Source organism: Pavona decussata, unplaced genomic scaffold, assembly GCF_977016875.1.
Source record: "Pavona decussata unplaced genomic scaffold, jaPavDecu1.1 SCAFFOLD_253, whole genome shotgun sequence".
NCBI classification, from domain to species: Eukaryota; Metazoa; Cnidaria; class Anthozoa; order Scleractinia; family Agariciidae; genus Pavona; species Pavona decussata.
This window is the reverse complement of record NW_028145656.1, coordinates 118,352-144,887: the sequence shown is the minus strand read 5'-3', so window position 1 is coordinate 144,887 and position 26,536 is coordinate 118,352. Positions and strand designations below refer to the sequence as shown.

The following is a 26,536-nucleotide window of genomic DNA, read 5'->3' as shown; positions in this document are numbered from 1 at the left end:
CTTTAAAGGAGGATCAGTTCCACTGTCGCGTACAGACGCAAATTTAGCCGTTGTTTACGTATGTAAACAAAAAGTATGAAGCGACATATGAACGGCTTGCGTAAGTAAAAAGTTGAGCGCTGTTCAGCATTTTATGTTTACGCACGCGGCGCATTCATCGCTTCTTATCTTATTTACGTACGTAAAGCCGCCAGCTAAATCTACGTCTGTACGCACGTAAAATTTACGCGAGAGTACAAATCCACTATAATGTTCATTTAATATATAGCTGTGAGTTTCATAAGTTAGGATATTGGAATTAGAGTCAGATCCCAGACATACTGCGCGGAGCAGAGTTTTGGTCGGTTTCTACCGGAATGTCAGTTTCGGAAGATTATATCTTCGTTTTCCGTGACTAATGGAAAAACATCCGGCCTTCAGTTTCAGTAAAAACAACAGGATGTTGTAACAGACTAGGTACGAGAGGAGACGTAAATCACGTATACTTTGACCTCAGCTAACATCCGGACTAATTATATACATGACATCAATCTTTAGATTTACTCGACTGTTTGTTTCTGCAGCTTACGAGTCTTTTCCCGTCAGAGAGATGTTGATAAGGACAGTTGTCAGCCTGCTCATTCTGATCTATAGTTGTGCATCTTCAGGTACACTTTTTGTTTGTTTCTTGAGACAAAAACCAGGGGTACCTAACTATATTTTTCTCTCAGATCCTTTGAAACGCTATTTTAGGCCATCTGGAGCACCTTTAAAGCTCTGTAGGTTTATTTTAGGCAGCGCTATAATATTTTTATCTGCTTGGTCATTCAAGGGGAACTTGAGTCTTTTCCAAATTACTTAAGGGCATTTTTGTTCATTTCCCGAAAACCTTGGGTCTTGTTTCCTTTCCGAAAATCTTAGCTGACCTTTTTTTGGTACCCGAAACAACATTTTTATCAATCCGAAAACGTTCGGCCTTTCGTATCACGAAGGTTCGTGCTAAAAATTCCCCTTAGAAAATTGTAGGAGATTAAGGCTCTTCAACACGGAGATAATTTACCGAAACGACCCGTTGGGTACCCCTGAAAAACAGAAATAATAAGTTGCTTAATTCGCATAGCCGTAAATACTGTTTGCATAAACGCGAAACCGTACTATGACACTAAAATATACCATTCAGTAACAATGGCGATTGATAGCTGATAGCGATTTTTCACGCAACTGAAATATTCAATATGTTGATATACATATTCAATGTTCATCTAAAAAAAGATTTCCCTGATAACTCTTCCATCAACTTCTCAGTCTTGGCAAGTAGGTAGCAAATATGAAATACTAAGTAAACGGAGAAATTAAACTTTCTTTAAATTTTGTGATTTTAACTTTTCGCGCTCCAGGTTACACTCGAAACCAAGTAGGGAGATTTTTAAAAAGACTTCCAGCCGTTAGTTGTCGGAGAAAACAGATCATTCTTGAGAAATCTTCTCGTTCGCTAGTTATAAACGATGACCGTTTCTCTTTTATTTAGCCGGCAAGCGGAGGCAAGCACGAGGTAATTTTCATGCACGTTGCACAAGATGTTTGACTTGCGAATGATGCTCCACTAAATCGATCAGCTTAGAGGAAGTTCAAAATAAATCTCGATCGTTGACGATAAAATTAAAAAAACCCTGTAAATTCGTAGTGACGAAGTCGCTTGTTTCTCGCGTATATATCTCAAATCTCGATAACTCGATAACTCGACAGCAATGAACAACTACTAGCAACAACTAACTGAAGGCTATGAAAAACCTATCTTTTATCAAAGTCCAAAATAACATGACGTCATAATTCTATTAATTTGGCACGAAATTACTAAAATTCACTTACATCATGTTCGTGACAGCGAACGCGCGCGGAGCGCGAGTGACGCGAGTGACGCGCGACGGGAGGGGCGCGAAAAACATAACGCCTGTCTTCAAACCATAGTTCATGCTGTTCCGGCGCCCAAATATGAGCGCGGTTATCCAATTAGTTACTTGACATCATGTGATTATGAGATGTCGCTCGACAACAAACTTGGTGGTCGCGTCATCGTGTTCTCTTGATGAAGCTGTTCGAAAAGCCCTTCTTTTTTTCCAATGCGCCGGCTATATGTAAAAGAAAAACAACAAAAAAAAAATGTTAGACAAGAAATGTATGGGTTTCTTGCTTAAAAGGAAGGATATTATTGAATTCTGATTCTAACTGGGTTTGAAAATAATTGATCTGGCAATCTGAATATCGCTTTCGTTTCTTTGCTGTTTACCAAACAGAATGCTCTTATAGTTTTTCTCCGCTGCGCTCGTCCAACAATCGTTGCTTTAATATCATTAGGGTTAAATAACCCTTAAGCCTGGTTTACACGTATGACGCAAGCATAAGCATAAACACAAGCATAATCACAAGGAACCTACGTGTAAACCGGTGCGACGCAAGCATAAGCACAAGCGCAAGGAAAGAAAAATGAAAAACAGTGACAAGTTGTCAGCGTACATTCTAGTGTTTATCATCCTTGTGTTTATGCTTATGCTTATGCTTATGCTTGCGTTGTGCGTGTAAACCAGGCTTTACAATTCATGTAGGAAGCAAAATACCTGTCCGGCTGCAAGTAAAGGCGCAGCCTTTGATCCTTGGAGAGTTGACTACATCGGTCGATTTCAATCAGTGATTTGTGATTTTAAAGCAGATTTACTAACCCTCTCGACTCGTTTTTTTTATCGTAAGATTCAAGTAGCAGAAATATGAGTAGACCTATTCCTTAAAGTTGTTGCAATATTCAAGTTCCCTGGAATTAGCGAGAGTATGTTTCCAGTAAGGATCGAACCAGCCCATGACGACACAGTGCTCTATCAACCCAGCTATCAAGCCGATTGGGAGATAGTCATTTTGTTCATTCATTATATACGCGAAGACATGGAGAGTGTTAGTAAGTCAGATTAGAACAAAATGTTAAAGAAAAGTTTATTTCTGCCACTAGTATAACGTTAAATAATCGATTTTAGACACTGCAGATGTTTGTGGCAGCACGAAACCTGTAGGAGTATCGGACACATCAATCATTTCTGATAGTCAGCTCACAGCCTCTTCATGGCATGGCATTCGTTTTCAACCTGCTTACGGTCGACTTAATGGGAACAGGGGTGATGGATGGTGTGCAAAAGAAGCCAACCGAACTGACGACTGGCTGCAGGTTGATCTCGGAAAAACAATTCAGGTGTGTGCTATTGCTACCCAAGGGGACATAAATGGCAGTGAATGGACAACAGACTTCAAGCTGTCTTACTCATCTGACGGGAAAAACTGGACAAAGTATAAAGATTCAAATGGCACGGAAGTGGTAAGAAGTAACAAAATAGGAAAACAAATAAAAGAAGCGTTTTCTTGGGCTTACTTCATTCGTTCTTGAAGACCTCTGAAATTAACACCCATCCTTTTTGTTTTGTGCTGATTGAATGAGGGTATGTAAAATTCAGCATGCATAACACCCATCAAGGTGCTCCGTTTCAGAAAGTAAATACCATCTTGATACCTCCACCTCTCTAAGGCACAAAACGTAAAAAGAAATCCTGCGAACGAATTTTGCCCATGTTAAAATGGCGACAGCAGGAACATAATATTATTGTTGCTAAGCGTAAGCTTTTGTATATTTGAAGGAATTTCACAGGTCAGGAAACAACAACACTATTAACAAGCATGCTTTGCCAGTGCCAGTAAAAACAAGATATATTCGATTCCATCCATTTAAGCAACACAACTGGAACTGCTTAAGAGTGGAGGTGTATGGTAATGGTAAGTCTACATCTTATCTCTGGGTGCTTGGAATAAAGGAAATATATTTGGAGTAGAATTGGATGATTTTTGATTGCTTCAACGTCGCCTTTAAGTAATATATCAAACACTAGAAAGCGTGTTTAATCGGATTTCCAAACACTGAGAAGTAGGTTGAAAAAACGTGGCGCCGCCGAGTTTTTTTAAAGCGGCTTCGAGGTGTTTGGCTTTCTGATGAAACTCACTTTCGAGTGTTTGATATGGCTTCTCAAATGATCCATAATTCTTGGAGAAATCCAAGGCTAAAGTTGGCAACATTTTATGGTAATTAGGAGCACATATCCAAACCAGGGTCATAGTAGTGATTGTCTTTGTTTTCTGTTGACAAATTATTAAAGTTTATTTCACTTATTTTTCAGTTGGCTGGGTTTTCTTTGTTCTTTTCGAGGGAATATATTCTATAAGTTCTGACAATCTGGAAAGTTTTTGCAACTTTTCTTGTAACAGGGGTGGGTGGGCATGAGGGCGCACTTCTCAAATCAACCAAGCTATCCAGCCAACTGAGAGCTAGCCGTTTTGTGGATTTGTAATGAAGGAGTATCAGTTTAGTATGATTAGAACCAAATACTTAGGACAAGCTGATTGCTACCACTAGTATAACGCTAATTAAAAGCCACATCTTTACGTTTTTTAGTCACTGTGGACGTCTGTACCAACACTGAACCTGTAGGAATCTCCGACACGTTAATCATTTCTGATAGTCAGCTCACAGCCTCTTCATGGCATGGCATTCGTTTCCAAGCTGCTTACGGTCGACTTAATGGGAACAGGGGTGATGGCTGGTGTGCCAAAGAAGCCAGGAGGAATGACGACTGGCTACAGGTTGATCTCGGAAAAACAGTTCAGGTGTGTGCTGTTGCTACCCAAGGGGACATAAATGGCAGTCAATGGACAACAGACTTCAAGCTGTCTTACTCATCTGACGGAAACATCTGGACGACATACAAAGATTCAAATGATACGGAAGTGGTAAGATTCTCTTCCTGGTATAGTAAACGTGACAGTCAATAGCTAAACACTCCTAGTTAATGTAACTCGTCACAATAGTTGACCAATACAAAGCAATCGAACATTAGATTTCCGAACCTGACCGGGTATCACATGGCAAAAGCAAGTCACTGTAATCTTAAAACCTGATCAGTGGGCAGCTAACGCACTGTTCATGTGCCCGCGACGCTACTTTTTTCCAAATTTGAGATTCTTCTTCATTACCACCATGGATAACAATGTGACGTCACTAGCCATAACATGCGAGTTTAAGGGCCCATGATCACCAGAACGCATTCGAAGGCAAACTAGCGGGTATATTTAAACGCCAAAAAATGACTCCCACGAAAACGTACTTTGAGAAAGTCTAGATTTTCAGTACTGTGAGAGTCATGTGATTATGTTTTATTCCAACTTTCCCCGTCTTCTTTCAATTGTTATCTTTTCGTTGCGAGCCGGAGACCTGTTTGTCAGTGCAACATAATCCTTATGTTAATAATATATTATGGAATCGATAAAACTAGTTTTCCACACTGTTTTCCACTGTTCACCATCTTACGTTAACAACGTACTTGGAGAGCTCCATCTAATTAGGTTAAGATGCTGCATTGTCTACATTTGCCCCTGACGAAAAGTAAAACGCGATTGCACATAAAGGAGACAATCTCGCTATTCTATACTACCCTGTGACGTTTAAACCGTCCCAACACCTTTCAATTCCAATTCGAGCTGGAAAGTGTCTCCAATTAGACCTCTGCGCTAAATACATTGACACTTAAATAAAAGGGTTTAATTTTTTTTTTTTTTTAACTGTTGATATGAATAAATCAAGGACAGTGTCTATGCGGTCAGATTCACCAAATATAATATGACACGTACACCATCATTCGCAAGAAGTTCGTTTTGATACAGTTCATCCGCTCTCCTATAACTATTTCTATTTCTCCTCCTGTTTCTTCGTAGTCAAAGCAAATTTCAGAAGCTAAGAGTGGGGTATAATAGAACCATACGAATCGCTGGTATACTTTCCCTTTTATCATCTAAAAAGATCCCTCTACAACAAAATTCAACTATAATTCAGAAAGTAAATAACCTTTTTGATTCCTCCAATGCTTACGATGAAAAAGATAAAAAAAGGACTGCGGAAGGTTATGCTTCCCTCAAATGCATGGGTGCCAACAGGAAGATGAAAACTTATTTAGTTATTAGTAAGTAACCCTTAGCTGTATCTATATTTGAAGGAATTTCACAGGTCAGGCGACAGCAACACTATTAACGAACATGTGTTACCAGTGCCAGTAAACACAAGATATATTCGATTCCATCCATTTAAACAACATAACTGGAACTGCCTAAGAGTGGAGGTGTTTGGCGCTGGTGAGTTTACTACATCTTAGCTCTGGGTAAATTTTAATTGCGCTAGCTAACGAGGAGATTGTTTTTGTTCCCGTTAAAGTCCCCTCTTAAATAAAAGCAAAAAAACCAACAACTTTCTGTCGCACATTACTTTACAGAATATCATTAGAAGATTTATAATTAGTTCTTAATCAGAAGATTTAGCACCATATTGCTTACTGAGGACATTACATATACACGATAGAAAGTAATGTATGTGGTGTATAATGTGAAGCCTGGCCAATTGTAAAGAAAGTAAACAGCGTTTAGTTCATAAAGAGAATGGATACTTCTACATACGAAATGCATTATGCTATTGAAACCTTCCGGCATTACGAATTCGGAAAAATCATAACAAATTGTCAAATGTTTCCGACATATATTATTAATAAAAAACTGCCTAATGCGTGCGATGTGCGGGACGCATGACTATTAAGGAGGGTCTTGTGTACTTAATCTGGACTTTTGTTTTGTTTCTGAACCTGCATAGTAGAATCTGAAAAATCTTCCATAACTCAAGAAGAATTCACACTTTGATTATAAAATATTCAAGGCTTACTATATATTTCGATTTTCAAAACCAAAGATTTGATAGATTGTGGTCCTTACATTTCAAAGAAAAAGGGTAAGTCTGACGGTAAGAAATTAGAATTCAAGTACCCTTACCTTAATCAAGAATATCTTGCCTGGATTTGCCATAAAATTTGTTGCTATCGTTTAAGCCTGAGTTTTCTTTAGGCTTTCTCTTCTCAACTTCTTAAGTTGCCAAAATGACTTGGAGAGTCTTTCTTCTATTTAATATTTCACCCGTAATTCAAATGTGTGTTTCATATATTCTTCTCAAGTTCATCCATCATGAGAAACAAAGAAAATCACTGCCTTGACCGTGGTTTGGATATGTGTTCCTAATTACCAAAATATTTTGCCAACTTTAGCCTTGAATTTCTCCAAGCATCAATGGTCATTTGAGAAGCCATATCTCAAAACTGCGTTTCATCACATATCCAAACACCCCGAAGTCGTTTAAAAAACACGGCTGCGTTACGTTTTTTCAACCTAGTTCTCAGTGTTTGGATATCTAAGGAAACACACCTTCTCTACTCGTGTTTGATACATTACATATTCAGCTGCTACTGGCTGGGTATGTTTATTACAATCGGTTTGAACAAGGTAATTACTCCCAGTTATATTACTCTAATGATATATTAATATTTTTAGTCACTACAGATGTCTGTAGCAACACTAAACCTGTAGGAATATCCGACACATCAGTCATTTCTGACAATCAGCTCACAGCCTCTTCACGGTATAGCGATCGTTATCTAGCTGCTTACGGTCGACTTAATGGAAACAGGGGTGATGGCTGGTGTGCCAAAGAAGCCAGGAGGAATGACGACTGGCTGCAGATTGATCTTGGGAACACAATTCAATTGTGTGCTGTTGCTACCCAAGGGGACATAAAGGGCAATCAATGGACAACAGACTTCAAGCTGTCTTACTCTTCTGACGGAAATATCTGGACGACCTATAAAGATTCAAATGGGACGGAAATGGTTAGATTTTTTTCCTCGCATAGAAATTTAACTTTCTTAAAATTTTCTGATTTAAATTTTTTTGCAGCCCAGATTGTGCTTCAAGCTCAGCGGCGAGATCGTGAATTCTGCAAGACTTGCGGCTGTTAGTTCTGGAGAGTACAGTGCATTCTCTGTAAAAAAACTAAAATTTTATTTTAAGAAGTTTTTTTGAACTTGAAGTTAAATTCTTGAAATTAAGTTACAACGTTTATCCCGGGGCTTTAGACCGTGTATGATATCCAGATGTCTTCCCCCTTGAATATTGAAATTGTCACCTTGAATGTCTTGTAAATGAAAGTAAAATTCTCGACTTCTCGCTGCTTGAAGAATATAAACAGCTTATTACAAGTGAGTTTGAGTTTGATCAAATTTCCAGACTTTGTTTGTCTGAAGTGTCGTGCAGAGTTTGGATCGAAATAAACCAATCAGAAATTAAAAGACCTCCTGCAATTGACTGTTTCCTTTGAGGTCTGCATTTTTTTAAATGAACCAATCTGGGAAGGCTTCCTGAAATCTGGATCTCTTTCATTGTGTTTGAATTCTCGATTAGGAAATGCATCCGTGAAGCAAGTTAGCAATTTTATAATTTTAAAGAATTGTCAGAATTTGGATGCTTGGTGAGGGTAGGGAATTTTTGAACGATCTGTTTTCAATATAGGATCATTTGGTTTTTTCAAAGAAATGTAGTGAGCCAGCGATTTTCTATGGAAGAGGTTGTTTTTAAAGTAATTTTTTTTTACCAACTGAAAAAGCGGATTTTTATTAGCCTGCGTTGCAGCCGGACTTGTCACTCGAGACCCTGACTTGTCACTCTTGAAAGACCTATAGTCCGTCTGCGAAACGGCTCCCAAAAGCTTGTTCTGGTATTCCGCAGGTTTGTAGTGATATATGTAACCATTTCTGATTAACGTAACTTCGAACGCTCTCCATGATTGGTCGTTCCTTCTTGAGCAATCACGCAATACTCTGCTCTTCCACCTTTCTCCAACCACGATCCTACGATTTGTACTTGTTGTACTTCCCCGGGTTTTTCCTTGGATCGATGGATCGATCGTTGTGAAATATTTTAGCGGTGAGAATCAACAGAAAATGAAGGCTATTTCGGAAGAAAGTTGGGAAAGAGCGTTTAGAGCCGTGGAAGAGCAGTTCGAAAAAGCTAATCTTCTGCCAGAACAAGAAAATTCGGATCGGGAATTTCTGTCTGTAGCTCAAAATATTTTTGTGAATTTGCCGACTGGCTATGGCAAACCTTCAATATTCCAATGTCTTCCAATTGCGGCGGACGCTCTTTTCGAAAGGCCTGGTTGTTCCAGTGTCATTGTAGTGATGATATTGGAATTCCAGCGATTGCTATGACAGACAACGAGGACGAGGAGCTTATGCAACATGCACAGATCCTGAGTGTTTGCTCTCCACTGAATCTTGGAGAAGCATTTTTTATTGTGAAAGCTTAAAAAAGATGTTAATCGGAGTCGCTATCGAAGAGGCTCACTGTATTACACTATGGTATGTAGCTATAATTTGACTTTCTTGGAGGTCGGACCATCCTGATCACCAATACTGAGTTCTCCTGATCGTTTCAATGCTAGTGAAACTTCGCTTTGATTCAGGCTTCTGAGTTCTAACTTTTCTACTTGCTCGAGAAGTCCTCGTCGTTTCTTCAATTTCGCAACACAGTTTCTGCTCTCGATCGATCTCAAAGATAAATCGAGACTCGCGATTTCGGCGATAAAGTCGAATTATTTCCATCCCTTTACGAGCAAAACTCTTTCGTACATTATTTTTTATAAGGGGACAGCATAAATTACAAAAAATTGAGGAATTAGGTATAACCTCTTTGACCTTTTGGTATGCAAATAAATTGTTTTTGTACTGCAACTTCTACAAATTTTATTTTTAGCTTTGCAGAGTATTACGTGATTGCTCAAGAGGGAAATGTCTAATCACAGAGCGCGTTAGAAATTAAGCCAATCACAAATGGATACAGATATCCCTACAAACTGGCGGATACCAGAACAAGCTTTTTGGAGCCGTTTCGCAGTCGGACTATACCAGGGATTGTATAGACTGTCCGCGACGCAGGCTACTTTTTTATAGATGATTACATTAAATTAAACACACCTGAATTGCTAAGCATACCTAGTTTGAGCTTAAGGCGTATTGCATCTTTATGTAGGATGGTAGTATCTTATAACATTCTTATAAATCTTAAAATTTCCAGAAGGCCAAAAAACGACTTAAAATAGAGACCGCATCGTCTCCGGCTAATGTAACTAAAATTGCTCATTGTTTGTTAAGATAAGCGCCTCTCACATTAAGATGATCAGTTTAAAAGCAGTTTTTAAGACGACCTTTTTACTTAGACGCTTATAGTGTCTATTTGAGATCTCCCGCCTTAAAATACGATGATTTCATTCTCAGTTTAACATGGTGATGGTGTCGCATAAGACAAAAAACGTACAGGAAAATCATACTTTAAGATTTTTGCTTTTAAGGAGTTCAAAACTTTCTAATTCACAAGTTATAAACAATTACTCTTCATGTTAATAATATGATGGATTGCGATCGAAATCAATGTCGTAAATTCACTGTCCACTACGTTGTGTTTTTCTTAATCGCTGACCAGTCCCTTAATCGGTTCAAGTACCGTAGCGTTTGCTGCAGAAACGCTCTCTGAGCAGTGCTGTCAGGGTTTTCGACCAGCAGCTACTGTTGTTTTTTCATCTCCCTCAACTTAACAGAAATTTCAAAATGGCTGCAAATTTATTTTAATACTTCATGATCAACGCTAAATTAACCGAGCTTCTGGTCCCGATACAACTTACAAAGATTGAAAGCATCGTAGTCTGGATGCTGGACTGACAGTCATCCACTGGTTGTAACCGTTGTTCTTGTTCGCTTACGTCACCTATGGCATCGAACACTACTTGTTGAGAGGCTGGCACTCTACCTTGCTTTCTATTTAAAACAGATAACCTTGAGGAATCATATAAATTTTGTTAAAGGTTAATTTGTCCGATTCTTTTTGATATTTGTTACTTACTCGCCTAGAGAAGCTGTGGGAATAAGTATGAGCAAATTCTATTTCTAGATGATAATTGACTATGAGGATCTTAAATTGTGAATTTTTTTTTCTTCTTGAAGTTGCTTGAAGACGTTAGCGGGTACTTAATTAATTAAAACGTGGATCTCAAGAGTGTATGAAAGAAGAGAATCAGAAATACAAAATTTGCGTTGTCCTAAAGGACCCGTTGTCTCTTTTCAATCTTTTTTTTTTTTACTTTAGAGGACTCAAACGGGCATGCTAAAGAATCAATGACCTAATCGATCAATCAGTCGATCAGTCAGTCAGTCAGTGAGGGAATCAATCAATCAATCAATCAATCAATCAATCAATCAATCAATCAATCAATCAGTTAAAAACGAAAGCAACTGTTTGTGTTTTTAAGAAAAGTTACATTAACCCTCTGTTAATCATTTTCTATTTATAATTTTCAACCATAGTAATGTGTTTGTTTATTGCAATTTAATTTTTTTGTGTATCTGTAATTTGTGCATTCTAATTTTTTACATCTGAATTCATTTGAAGTGATTTTAGTCTTGAGGGCTACAAGTTTGTTAGTTTTAGAAACTATTATGTATTACTCTTTCTAAATAAAGACTGTACTACTACTGCTGCTGCTGCTACTACTACTACTACTACTACTACTACAACTACTACTACTACTACTACTACTACTACTACTACTACTACTACTACTACTGACTTTCTACTACTAATTAATCGAGCAGTCAAACAAACAATCATTTAAAGTCTTTCGCAGGCTCAATTGTTGTTACCTCAAGTGAGGGAAATAACCTGATTATGAACAAAATAGTGTTCTGGTAACATTAAATCCAGTTACTTAAACAAGGAAATATTTTCTTGGGATCATTGCCTCTTTTCTTTAAGACCTCTGGGATTAGCACCTGTTCTCTTCGTTTTGTTTTAGACTAATCAATGGTATCTAAGCTGACTATATATAACCCATACAAACCCTCCATATCAAAAAAGTAAATAACCCCCTTGATCCGTCCCTTACTAAGATGTCCGAGCCATAACTACTTCGAATTTATTCAGCCACCTCAAATGGTACACATCAATGAGAACATAAAAATATTTGTAACTAACCATTAGCTGTTGTATATTTGCAGGAGTTTCACAGGTTAGGCGACAGCAACATAATTGACAACCATGTGTTACCAGTGCCGGTAAACACAAGATACATTCGATTCCATCCATTAAAGCAACATAACTGGAACTGCCTTAGAGTAGAGGTGTATGGTAATGGTGAGTATACATTTTATCTCTAAGTTCTTGAAATTCAGTAAATATGTATGTTTTGTGCTAGGTATTGGATATTCTTGAACGGAGAAATGAAAGTTCCTTGGAGATGCGTGACACTTGAAAATGTTTTCGGATAGGACTGATATAAAAATAATTATCAAAAAGTGTCAAAAATGGTTTGAAAGAAACAAAAACCATTTTCTTTCAAACCATTTTTGACACTTTTTGATAATTATTTTTATATCAGTCCTATTGGATATTCTTTGCTAGGTTAAAAACAAATCAACAAATATCAACTAGGGCACATTAATTTCTTGAACTTTTTGTTTCGGAGAAGTTGTGTTCCCTTTTAAGTCTCACCAACTCTTTCACTGTGGTCACTACAAGCTAAAGAGAAAAGACTAAAAGCTGCCGAGTGCGTTATGGTATTACAAAAAAGAATCACATTCTACCGCAAACAGCAGATGCTATCTGGCCGTTTGCCATTTTCCTTTTCGCGGGTAGAAAGCTATAGCTTCCTTCGTGTAATGTTGAGAGGAACGTCACGACTAATAGGCATACCTTAAAGGGAACCTCCACTCCGACAACAAATTGACGGTAAACTGTCGGAAATTTAACGTTAATTTATTTAAAGAGTGGGGGTTTCCTTAAAAAAAAAATGAATCTAGCAGATATGTATAACAAGCTAGTTACATATTCAAATAGACCAAAGACGAACAACGGCTTGGTGGTATTAGTTAAAAGAAAAAGTCGTGTCGCTCTGAGCGGAATTATTGCCCCACCCCCTTGATGACTAGACAGGTCTGATGACCACTATACTATCATACAACCTTGCTGGAAATACAGCTGATTTTTTTATACGTAGTAGAGGTTATTAGGATGCTTATGGAGTTAAGTTTTAATAAACTGTCTGTTTTTATTTAGTACTGCAGACAGTACTGTTTCGGCCTTCTGGGCCTCATCAGTGCAGTGCTGATGCTGAAGTTGAAGTTAGCGGCTATATAGCTACCTCAGACGATCCCACACATGTGGTATCATCGTACCATGTCAGATTGCACAAACTAGTAAACTAATGAGCTACGCATGCGCGCTAGCGACAATGGTACACTCCAGATAGAGTGCTCAACAAGGCATGAGCCAAGGAGCATATCTAACTATATATTCCTTTGAAACTCGCGACATTAAAGGGGAAGTATCACGAAAATTTGATGTCATTTCCAAACCCAGAAATGTTTGTGTAACAACAGAAAGAAAAAATTATTGTCTAGTTTTGTTATAAATTATCACCCAGTGCAGTGAATTAAACTGTCGATTATTACCTCTGGCCAGAGACAGACTAGGCCGGTATGGATTAAAACTAGAAAAATGTTAGGCTTGTGGTTTTCAAGTTTTCGTATTTTTGTTTCCAAAATGTGATAGAACAGAGTACGTGTTGTTCCTGTCAAGAATTGAGTTGATTTCTCTCCTCTCGTTGTTCTAGATTTATTTTGCAGCAAAGTGAAGGTCTTTTTTCACCATTTTTAACAAAAGAGGTCAAAAACACCATGATACTTCCCCTTTAAGGATTGAAGAAAACCATGCAACATTAGCTGCCTAATTTCTTGGAGCTGAAATAAAGACCCCCCGGGACTGAACCCAGGGTGTTTTCCGTTTAAAATAAAATCGAATCTGTTCAATGAATGAAGTCAAGAAGTCTCAGATTAGTGCGGTATATCCCATACTGAGTTAATTGTCAAAATGTTCAACATAAATTTATTAAAGAGCTCAGTATGGAGACTCATATTGAAGTCACTCTAGTGGACACTAACATGAAGACATCTGTACTTTTTGCTACAGAAGCGGTTGTGTTTCCCTCCTGAACTTTGGAATATTGACATAGATACTTTTCCTGATACTAAAACTTCTCAGAATGCTAGAAATCACTCGAGGTGTGTCATTCACTACACGCAAGCACGGCCGCCAAATTGATCTCACGTACTTTGAAAACGCTTACAATTCTAAGTGTTCTATTTTCAAAAGGGTGGAGGTAATCGAGCTGAAAACTTGTAAAAGATGTATTTCTGAGATAATATTGCCCCTGTTGAAGGTAAATCTAAATTCTGAAGGCGTCGCGGTTTTAATGGCGTCACGTGGAAACCAAGTATAAAAACGTAAACACAAGTGTAAGAAATGTCAATCTTGTTCTGCTAGTCAAGAACACCTTACCAGGCTTATACATGAATATTGTTATTGCGCATGTTTACTGAACCAACGGTTGTAGATACTAGATTGCTTTCACTCAATTATACTTAATTATACTTGCTTTCACTTAATTATACTTAATTATACTTGCTTTCACTTAATTATACTTGCCTACACTTAATTATACGTCTATCTTTTCTCCAGTCACCGCAGATGTCTGCAACACGAAACCTGTAGGAGTATCCGACACATCAATCATTTCTGATAGTCAGCTCACAGCTTCTTCACGGCATGGCATTCGTTTCCAAGCTGCTTACGGTCGACTTAATGGAAACAGGGGTGATGGATGGTGTGCAAAAGAAGCCGGGCGAACTGACGACTGGCTGCAGGTTGATCTTGGGAAATCAATTCAGGTGTGTGCTGTTGCTACCCAAGGAGACATAGATGGCAATGAATGGACAACAGACTTCAAGCTGTCTTACTCATTTAACGGAAATACCTGGACGACCTACAAAGATTCAAATGATACGGAAGTGGTAAGATTTTCTTCCTAGTATAGCAGAAAGAACTGCCTGTAATCAGTTGAAGTTAATGTGACATAATTGTGCCCTAGTGCTCCAAAATAAAACACGTAAAATCGAAGGCACCAAAATAATTGTTGCAAACGTACCTGTTTTTCCGGACGTAAATCGAACAATCGGTTTGATCAATTGATTTGGTACGTTAATTTCCAAGTAAATTTAGGCAGATGTCGTCCCTGTCTTCTAAGCTTTTCGTCTAAAAATCAGAAGACCTTAAAAAAAAAAAAAAGGTTTCAATTTTTGCATCTGTGTAGTAAATTACGTCACGTGACTCAGAAAAGCCAGAAAATGCTGGAAAACGTTCAACCAAAATTAGGACCTGCTTTTTACTCATAGTCATTGACGTTTACTGGTACCAGAGAGGTTAGAAGAGAAGATATACAACTTCTGTTCTGGAAGTTTTTAAATGTTTATGCGCTTGTGAGAACAAACAAAAGTTTGTATTATCGCCCAGTTTACCCAAAAAAGTAGTTTCTACTTTCGTGCCTGTAAGTGAAATTCTCTTTAATAAAGTTGCTAAGCGTTGAAATCATGTACACGACATTTGCGCGAGTATAAAGCTTCAGAAACATCCTATAAGTAATAAAAAAGTGCTCCCATTTTGTACCAAGGATCCTAAGCTAGAAATATCACTGACAGGTACGTTACCTGACAACTTACGACCTCTCTTCCAGATTTTCGTTTACTGTGGACTATTTTCATGAAATGTTTTCTGAAGATAAAGTTCTAAGAAAGTTAAAACATCCCCCTCAGTTTTCCTGGTCTCAGTTAAACTTACCAAAACAAATTATGTGTGTCCGATTCCTTTCAGAATGTTTTTCTACACTAAACATTAATGAAGTACAAAAAACGATGCCACACGTGGCAATCAGTTTCCTGCAGTAACATTTGGGTTACCATGAGCAAGCTTCTGATTTGTGACGTGAGGTCACAAAGTAAAATATAAGGGAAAGTAACTGATCATTGCCTGAACGGTGTTCGTGAAACATATATTCCCTTTTCTAAGACAAAAGAAGCATATTCCTGTGCTCAATTCCTCTTCTTTCGTCAAGACCTCTGGAATTAGAGCCGACCTCTTCATTTTGTTCTGAACGAAGAAATGGTACCGTATCCAAAATTCAGTATTACACCCATGCAAGTCCTTCCAAAATATATAACGCTGTTCTGTCGCACTTTGTAATAATCATCGCACTTTGTAATACCTGTCGCACTTTGTAATAAAACTGTCGCACTTTGTAATACCTGTCACACTTTGTAATAACACTTGTCGCACTTTGTAATAAAACAGCTGTCACACTTTGTAATAACAAGTTGTCGCACTTTGTAATAAATTAAGCCGTCACACTTTGTAATAACAAATTGTCGCCCTTGTTCTCATCTCCGCAGAAAATAATAATAATAAATAAATAAATAAAAAATAAAAAAATGATTCCTTTCAAAAACCTCCTGCTGACCCCATCAGAAATTTGCTGTAATCTTATAATTTTATCGTGTCTAAATAAACGCTTTTGTTGTTGTTGTTTGTTGTTGCCTATGACAAAAAAATAATAATAAATAAATAAAACCCTCCCAAACATCATGCCCGCCTTAACATCCTCCAGTGGGAGAGAGCAAGACATTAAGATTTTAATACTTAATCCTGGTTGTTGTATATTTGCAGGTATTTCACAGGTCAGGCGGCAACAACACTGTCGACAAACATGTGTTACCAATGCCAGTAAAAACAAGATATATTCGATTCCATCCATTTAAACAACATAATTGGAACTGCCTAAGAGTGGAGGTGTTTGGCGCTGGTGAGTGTACATTTTCTATCTTAGTAAATATATCGTTGGAAGCAATTGGGTGATTTTTATTGTTTGTCTGTCACATTAATGAGCCTAAGGTATTCGGGATGAAAAAACGACATAAATCATTGGAAGGTGAGCTCGATGTAATCCGCGCGAAGTCTCTTTCCTCTAACGTCATTGATTTCTAATCATGACTAATAAATCATACTTGCTCATTTTTAGGTCCCAAAACAATCTTTCTATACCCTTTTTGATACGCAAACAAGATATTACAGCTACAAAACTCACGTAAAAAAAGATCAAAGCGAAAAAACTTGTCACTCAGACTACAAGGTTACTGTCTCCAACGCTGTATGAGCCAAAGGTTATCGTATTAACAGGTCTTCCCCTGCAATCGCATTTACTGCACCACCTTGCGCTGCATGCACACTCAGCCGAACATACTGCACAACAGTCTTTTTGTTTGAACGGTCATACTCTTTGGATTTCGTACACCAATTAGAGTCTAGGCCCACCTTCATTGTCAACAACATCCTTGAGAAGACCAGCACATTTCGTAACTGTTGGTGTAATCTTTAAATTGAAAGTAATCATTGAAAGGTAAATACTTTGATTTAATGGAAGCAGAAATCTGAGTTTTAATAAACAACTTTCTCTGACCACTTGCAATATTTTTGGTTGAGCATATCAGGTTGCACAACGCCCTTTGGTATGGAGAATGGAGCAATCTCTGATGCCCAGATAAGCGCCTCTTCACAATGGGATGACATTCGCGCTGCCAGAAATGCCAGGTTAAATTTCAAGCGGCAGGGAGCTTACGGCTGGACGACTTTAAGAAACGATCACAATCAATGGCTTCAGATAGACCTAGGAAATTTTTCCACAGTGACAGGAATAGCCACTCAGGGGACTCCAGCCTACTTTAAGCAGTGGGTAACCAAGTACATATTACAGTACAGTGATGACGGGGTGACTTTTCATTTTTACAAGGAACCAACAGACTACTTCGCAAAGGTACACTCATGTTGAAGCATTCTCCTTTATCGCGGTAATTTAAAATCTTGATGTATGGTCATTGACACCGCTGAGAAAAGCACCTTAAAATTAGTTTTAAAAGGATAGCTTTGAGTTTTTTCCTACTTTCTAAAATAACTAGCAAATAGTGTCGTTAAGTCTAAAAACTTTAGAGAGGTTCGTATGGAGACGGGCAAGTTTTGTCCCTCTTTATTTAAAAGGCTACATAAATTCCTCAATTTATGGAACTATATTTTCGTTACTTTAAAAGACAAGATTCTCAAAACTTGCCTTTTCATTATTAGTGTTATTTCCATCGTGCCAATAGTTTTTCTTTACGCGACAGAAAAAAAAATAGCGTTGCTTTCTATGTTTAACTGCACTTTCCCCCAAGTTCTGTTGTGTTATATAAAGAATATCATCATCAATCATCAATATCATCATCATCATAACGATTTTCTTAACAAGATAAAAGAAAAAGGAGGTTGCACATTTTTTTCAGTACCTGAAAAATAATTTTCCTTCAACACAAAGGTTTTTCGAAAATAATAGCCACTGGTTTTTAACATTGAGGGTAATAACTTGTAATATATATATTTAGCCAAGCCTAAAAGCGGAGCTCCAATTTTTTTGTTAGCATTTATAGAAATTTGCTTATCGTATGGACGTAGTTCCTCATCCTTTCTAAAGTTATATATATTTTAAATGCATATGCAGCAAACTCCCCATCAACAATGTAATACATGGAGCCCATGATCATCGGCTCCTGATTTGTTGTAACAGAGGGCATTTTTTCTTAATTTTCCTTTCACCGAGCAAGGGTTGGTGATTGGTTGATCTTTGCGCTTGTACCCCAATCTCGTCCTCGGAGCCCACGCGCGTTTTTGAATGGGAATGAGATTCCTAGGAAAATCCTTAACTAATCCTTAAATAACAAGTAGTGGAACCAGGTTTGTAAGCCCGCGAGAATGGACACCCCCACCAAACCCACGTTTTCGCGAAAAGCACTGGGCTCTGAAATCTGGTTCCAGTCCTTGTTATCTATAGCTAGTTTCCTTCGCAGCCGTTATTAGGGTCGTCACGCAACGATCCTCCGCACGCAGCGTAGCGTGACGACACTAATAACGGCTGCGAAGGAGACTATGTTATCTAAGGTCTCCCGATTCCTGATCCTAGACTCCTAGTACCCAGATCCATCATTTAAAAAAATGGCGGCAATCTCGTTCTCCGAGCCCGCATTACCCTTATCCAGCGGAACGGGCGCTGGATATGGTAGGTACCTCATATATGGTAAGTACCTACCTGAGAACGAGCGAAGAGGCGAATTTTAGTTGTCTTTGCTTCGTTCTAGAGATTTGGATAAAACAGGATAAAAATAGCAGCGTTCAGATATCTTCCTGTATTAGGATGGTGGATAAAAAAAGAGAGGATTTTTTTAATTTTTGCATAAGTTTACAGGTTTAGAAGCGATCGAATTTTTCCTACGCCTCGTCTTATTTTTCCTGCGCGACTGTGTGGAAATGTTCCCTTTTAACAGCAGCTTTGAAGGAAAACTTTTAGTGTGATAAATGTCAAAACTAGAAGGGGTTTTCTTGTGTCGGTGGAAGGCGAAAGGTCCCACAGCTCTGTCAATTAAGGAGGTAAGATAACTTCAAATATTTATGTATGCATACACGCCTTTAAACTGTTTGTAGTGATTTTTTTTTCTGACAAGGGAGCAATTTTCTAAAAGAAATCTTTAATCAAGATAATATTAAAATTGCAAGTTAATACGGACAATAGTAGGCCAGTGTTGTTATATCAATAATTTATTCATGTGCTCTACTAATACTAGGAGATCGTTGCAAACTAGTACACCGTGGAACAATTGAAAAACGAGTCATTATAAGTTATAGGGATTTACAAAATATTTAAAATTTCATCTTTTTCTATAGTCAAATTGAGTGTTTTTTTTATGTTTAGGTTCTGTTTGAGGGAGATGCACATTGGAGATGTTTGAATACAGGAGAGATATTTCTTCAAGTCAAATTAGCTTTGTGCCATTTTTATATTTTCTTACTGCACTTGTAGCTCATTAATTCAATAAATTAGATTGGAAAGCTCATTTTTAAAAATTTCTGTTATTCCCAGGTTGATAGCTGTTCTTGTACACTTAAAGTTGTTTATTTTGGTTTTCGTATAAACTCAAACTAAGTGCTCAGTTCCATGCAACTGACATTGATTTACAAGAGAGTCAAGATGTCTTTCTTGCTCTTAACTTAATCTAAGAATGCAGTATATAATTTTTCCCATTTGTTTCGGTAAGGATAGGAAAACATGAACCTTTCATAACTTCCTGTCAATCACATTAGTTCCTTTGTTTTGAGAGTGCAAAGTGATACTGTTTTGTTCAGAGAAACCATTGCAGTAATTGGCTGCCTCTTATTCTTGATATTGTAAAGTCAAAACAACAATCACTTGTGAATGCCTTTTGCTACTTTGTATATATGGAAACTAGTAATTACCAAAACTGGATCAGAGAGTACGTTTGATGACCTCGATCCTAGCGTAGGTTCTCTCCTTTGCCAATTTGGTGATGATGTCATCTGCCCCTGCAAAATCTACAGGGGGTGCCAGATATACTTCCCAATATCCTTTCATTCATGCAATCAGCTTTGGTTCTCCCGTACAATCTTAACTCCAATCTGTGTAAGGAGTGCGTTCTTTCTATGTTGAATGCAATAAATGTCATGAGTCTAATTATTCAACGGAAAAAATTTTTTTTCCGGCCCCTAGTCATTTGTACCTGGTTTTAAATTAAGTTAGTAAATTGTTTGACATAGAATCAAATAACAATTGTGTATAAATCCTCAACTGTCCCTGTCAAAATCTTTACCAAAAAAAATCCATCAGGCAGTTATGGGAGCCGGTTATCCCCAGCAGTTTTTCTACACTTTGCTACACGAGAGTTAACTTGGAGTAAAGTTGGAAATAACACAACAATTAAGGGATAACGAAATTTTGTGCTGTGCAGTACTGACTATACAACTGAGAAATCAGAGAATTATCCTTGGAGTGTAAATTTCTGTTTGGGAAGGAAACCACTTAAATTTTGCATTACCCTAGTGAAGAGATTAATTTTGGTCCATCAGTGATCAACAAAATCCGGGGGTCATGGGTTTTAATCCTGCCAAGGTCAAGAGTTCTTCTTTACCTTTCATGGACCACATTTCCTAACTGAGGTAATACTGAAAAGAAAACTAAGCAGTTTCCTTCCACCACAAAAATTTACACTGCAGGTTTTATTCTCTGGTTTCTCAATTAAGGAACAGGCCTTGCTCCAACTCATTAACCTTTTGTCCTTACAAGGAAAATTCCAATTTAAGAAGTCATTAGACTGCTAAACACTACACTCCTGCAGCCTCATCACTCCAGTTTATGGATAGCACCTCATCTGAGAAGTCCCATTCATTTTTACACAGCAAAATACCTACCAAAAAGTCCATGTATCATTAATTTTAATAAGCATTTTCAAAAAAATATTCCTCACTTTAATTTTCATCATCCTGTTTTCCCGAGAGAAAAAAATAGAAGTAACAAGAGTGCCTAAAGAGAGTTGATGTATAGCAATAGTCCTCTTCTGAATTCACAAAATGATGTACAACATTATACTTTGCTTGAAATATTGCAAATTAACAGCATTTTATCACTTTATTCTCCAAAACAATCAGTGGATTAAACTATTTTTCTATAAATAAAGATTTTACATAAACCCTGTACAGAATGGAAAAGGAAAATAATATTATTTAGTGTTTTTCCTTATGTTACTGAAAAAGTTATACCAGACTATGTGATAAGGTGTAGAAAACTGTAGCACTGGTTACTGATGTCACAAAACCCATGAAAATTAACAGTTATTATTGGATAATCAAAACCAAGTAAAAAAAAAAAACAGTTTACTTGGCATATTAACATTTTCATAAGTGGAAGTACCAATTTTTTTTTAACTTCCTAGGGAAAATGAATTTTGTTCAAAAAATAGGAGGCAAAAAACGGTAAGGCGAGGTTTTGTCTTACATGTACAGTGCAACAAACTCAACCGGGGCCACCGATAAGACCGACACTTTGAAATTTAAAGAAATGTTCTCGTTTTTGATTGGTTTACCAACTACCAAAGCCAGACTCCTTTGTTGTGAACGTGACCTGTGATTGGCTGATCAATGTTGGGTGGCCCCAATTGAGTTCGTTGCACTGTAAAGTATACAGGGAATGCCCCTTGTTCAGCATATTTCTGTAGCCTCTATCAATTCAATAGTTATAAGCATGATTGAGTGACAGTGCTGACTGTTGCTTATAAACACAGCTATTGTAGGCCCAGACATCCAGTGGCCAATCTCTGTTGTACACAACATGCTAGAGCAATAGCCCTACATCAGGTCAACTAATTAATATCTTTACTGCTGAAGAAAAATGTTATATGCTCAGCGAGTGCCCATTGAATTTGGCTCCTGCCATCACATCAACATTTATCAAAAGGTAAAAAATTTAATACACAACTGGATCTATCCCTTGATGGGAAAAGTGCACAGTCAGAAACTTTCACACAAGAATGGATAATTTACAAGTTTATGAATTGCCTCAACAAGAACTTCCATTCACAAAGTGATTCATGAGCCATACTGTGTTTTCATCACATCTGTCATGATCTGTGATGATAAATAAAAAGCTTACAACTGTACATCAATTATTTTTTGCTACAGCTATTAAAACACAAGATCTAAACCCACCAGTAAAGGTTACACCCTCTGTGCATTGCTTTTGTGCCCAGGCAGTGGCAAATCTTAAAACACTCCTGAGTTAGGGTTCATAATTTATGCAGATGGGGGCCTATGATGATTTTTAAATTTTTCCCTAAGTTGACGTTTTGGATAATGCCATTGTTTGATGAGGTCAGGTTCCGAGATGCCGAATTGTCCAGAATTTGCAAGTCTGATTACCGCATCAGGATTCATCGAGCACACGAAAGCAGTGGCTGGGGGAAAGCTGGCTGGAAAGGACTAATCCTGCAGTTCAGTGGCCGAGATGCCATTACTGATGGCAGCTCTAGATCTATAAAATGGAATATTTTCAGATTTCATGACAAATCAGGCAAAGAAATTTAGAAGACGATTGTGACTAGCTCACTATGAAATTACAAAGATAAAGAATGGAAAGAAATGCATGGGGGGTTGCTCATGACATAGCCTTGCACATTGACGATGCACCTGTTGTCAGATTACATAAGGGCATTTGTAACAGAGAGGGAGGAGGAGGCGGTTTTTTTTTTTCTCAACAGGACCCAGCTAATCATGATTACTTGAAGGAATGTGAAATTTCAAAAAAACATGTGCCTGGCTATAATTATTATTTTGCAAAATTTTGTGGCTAGAGTTATACATGGAATTTGTCAAAGACACCTGCGAGGTTAAGAAAGAGCAGCAGTGCGCTTCATGTGAAAATGGTTGGCTGGCTTAAGGTACAAATTATAATGTCTTTGAATCTCTGGCTACTTCTTTAGATGGAACAGCATGACCAGTATTGTTGATGACTTTATGCCTAATTTCTTCAATGAAGGAAAGCTGAACACAGAGAAAGAACCTGCAGACTTTTCTTCTACCTTAGTTTGTGGTTTCTGAGGAGCTATTGAAAATATACCTAGACCATTCAAAACATCTCCATTTTCCAAAGATTTGCGAAGTCAAGCGACCATTGAGAAGCGATGAAACAGAGAACGAGGATAACAATTGGGAAGAGTCACTACTATCTGGAGGGTTAAAATCTCTTGTTTTTTAACTTGACACTCACTTGAAAAAACACTCCCTCCTATACAAGAAAAAAATCGAAATAAATTAAAAGATTGTGTTATTTAACCAGTCATCTACAAGAAGCAAAGGGACAGACACTAGCGACAATGACAGTCCCAGGCCAGCGTCTTTTACAAGCTAACAAACCCACATCTGATGATAATGATAAAAAAAGGTGGAGATGACACTGTTGTTATGGGTGAAACATGGTGCAGTGAAACTGAGGGGATGCTGAGTGAGAGTGAGAATGATGATAGTGAGTGTGAACTTTTACCATTGCCGGCAAATAAAAATTGCAGCACTAGAAGTGGACACACTTTGCAGTTAATAATTATTGGTAAATCGCTTAACCCTAAATAGTATAGAAAAGTACTTAGACTTTAACAATATTGTTAGTTGCTTAACTGGAAGGGGTATTTTGCAGAATGCTGAACGCCGAATGCCGCATTTTACACCACCTATACCAGTTTAGCATTAAGGTTACCGTATACCTTTAGAGGTCTCACGCGTCCAAGTAATGTCCACGTCCAGTTTAAACTGTAGATATGTAAACCCCTATATCAAATTAAAGCTTATAGAGCTGGCTATCAAACTATATCAAGAATTTTGAAATTAAATGAATTGTTGAATTTTTTACCACCTCTAAATGCGAGCGTACGAATCACCTTTTATAGGCTACAAGTCAAGTGAATTTTGTTTTTCACTTACATGTATTTAATTTGCTCCTCAGTTTCCGGACCAAAGCTAAAAAAAACATGTCCGCGTTCTGTGATATTCAATTGCAGTGAAAAGTTACAGAACATTTTCTAAATACGATTAAAGAAATGTGAAGTGATCGTATAAAAATCGCTCAGAGAAAAAATATTTCAAAAGAAAAAATTTGCGACAAGTCTTTGTTTCTTATATGTTAAACTAGCTACTGTCCAAAATTGAAGGTAAACAAACAAATTCCATTTGAGTTTGAGCTCTTTAAAGTGCCCCCTTCAAGTGTAAAAATTGATTTGAGAAAACAGTGCAAAAAATTCGACAATTCATTTTATTTCAAAATTCTTGGTATAATTTAATAAGCCGTATCTATAAGCTTTAATTAATCTGATGTGACACCTATTAAGCAACGAACAAAGTTATCAAGGTCTAAGCACTTTTCTTTTCTGTTTAAGGCTAAGCACTGATTATACAGACGGTTAGCTTTAATTTGTTGCTTCCATATAAGATTCAACGTTCGGTATTCTGCAAAATACCCCTGCCACTTGAAAATTAAACCTTAACTCTACTCGGCCTCATGCAAATAAAAATACTATCTGCTATACAACAAGGTACATTAAGGTAGTAAGGTATCCTCTTGAAACCCAAAAACCCATTTCAGCAGAACTGACATTCTAAGCTACATGAATGTGAGTGGGGGGTACAAAAAAAAATATCAAAATATTATGTACACTGTGGGTAAATATTCAGGACGGGATTGGCTATTTATCGAGTTTTGATAGTTTTCTTCACGCTCAAAGTATTTTTTTTGTTGTTGTTATTATTCTTTTTAGTTTTAAAGATGATCGAGGCGAACTGTCACTGTCTTAGGCAAATGTTGTTTATCAACAAAAAGCCGTACATAAACCTAAGAGAAAAAGGCTACAAGAACCATGAAACAGACTTTAAAATACATGTATCCTGGAGTAATAAACGGAAAAAAAAACTGTGATAATTCATAACAATCAGAACAGAGATAAACTAAAGGAGGATCTTCAAAAATTTGCACAAACAAGCGAACACATTTTGCGTACTTTTGATGTTATTAATGATGAAAATGAGGTCACACTAATGACTAATTTTACATTCGCTTTTAACGTCTTTTGAAAAGACATATCCTATCCTTTAAAGTATTTGTGTTTGTTCTCTGTGAAGATTGTCAGAAATAAATGCAAAAATTAGAAATATATGCGAGAAAAACTTGTCAGTAGCTTATGCTAGCTAACGATAAAAAAGTGTTACGAGACGTTTGTTTCACTGACTATTTTACCTGAGAACCAAATTTTCTTACATGAAGCAAAAAGGAATGAGATTAGAAAATAAAACTCCAGGGGAAATAACGAACATGGACCGAAAAATGAGCTCAAGAGACTTTTCTGAAGTTAGCAGTAGCTTAAGTTAAACATGTTGCAGAGTGAACACTGCAAAAAAATAACTTGCAAAAGTCGACAGCAAAGTTTTGTCAACAAAATCACATATAAGACTTAAGCTTAAATATACTCGCCTCTTTGGAAATAACCAGTCCTTTTATTCCATTGCTGATTTTTTCGTTCGTTTTACAACGTTAAATGAGCAAAACGTTTCACTTCAAGAGGAAAAATCCAACGTTTCTTCGAGGATCAGATCCGCTGTTTATAATGTGCCGCCTCTAGAACAGTCCTTTTTCGCCGCTTGATTCGCCTTGCTCTTTTTTCCGCTGTTGGAAAGCAAAATTGGACCAGATTAGAAAATAAAACGCCAAGGGATCGAAATAATGAACATGAACCGAAAAAAAATGAGCTAAAAGGACAACTCTGAAGTTAGCAGTATTAACTGCGTGTCAACACGGCAAGAAATCAATTTATTGCAAAACAGCCGCAAACGAGCAAAGTTTTTTCTACAAAATCACATGAATATACATGTACTTGCCTCTTCTGAGAATAGCCAGTCCTTTTATTCCATTGCTGATTTTTTCGTTCGTTTTACAGCGTTAAATGAGCGAAACTTTTCACTTCAAGAATGAAGAGGAAAAATCCAACTTCTCGTCGCGCCGGATCGGAGTAAAATGATTCACTTCACGATCGACGACGCTAAAAGAAAGAACGGTGGAACGGCGGAATGGTGGAAAATCACTACAAATCCTAAAGCATGGAACGGCGGAAATCACCCCAAATAAGCTGTAACCTTGAATCTAACCCTAACCCGTTCCGTGTTCTTGGATTTGGGGTGATTTTCTGCCTTTCCACCGTTCCGGTTTTTAGGGTTGCCTCTTCAAGACTCACGGCGCCTGCTGTTAATGATCAATGCCCCCTTC

At 37.5% G+C, this 26,536-nt stretch overlaps 1 protein-coding gene and 1 long non-coding RNA gene across 2 annotated transcripts in view; both read left to right on the top strand.

Annotated features, from left to right (window-relative positions):
- Window positions 1–489: 489 nt before the first annotated feature.
- LOC146456887 (uncharacterized) overlaps window positions 490–26,536 on the top strand; it is a 38,270-nt gene continuing 12,223 nt past the window's right edge. Inside the window, exons 1-10 of the mRNA XM_085092509.1 lie at window positions 490–647; window positions 3,003–3,337; window positions 3,654–3,789; window positions 4,463–4,797; window positions 6,057–6,192; window positions 7,429–7,763; window positions 11,979–12,114; window positions 14,497–14,828; window positions 16,534–16,669; window positions 17,355–17,677. Of these exons, the coding sequence (XP_084948635.1) occupies window positions 521–647; window positions 3,003–3,337; window positions 3,654–3,789; window positions 4,463–4,797; window positions 6,057–6,192; window positions 7,429–7,763; window positions 11,979–12,114; window positions 14,497–14,828; window positions 16,534–16,669; window positions 17,355–17,677 (2,331 nt within the window). The 5' untranslated portion in view covers window positions 490–520. The remainder of the gene's footprint in view (window positions 648–3,002; window positions 3,338–3,653; window positions 3,790–4,462; window positions 4,798–6,056; window positions 6,193–7,428; window positions 7,764–11,978; window positions 12,115–14,496; window positions 14,829–16,533; window positions 16,670–17,354; window positions 17,678–26,536) is intronic.
- On the top strand, window positions 17,690–25,144 carry LOC146456888 (uncharacterized). Its single transcript, XR_014858686.1, has 3 exons — window positions 17,690–18,713; window positions 18,817–19,317; window positions 19,640–25,144. It is a non-coding gene; the product is annotated as an uncharacterized LOC146456888 (long non-coding RNA).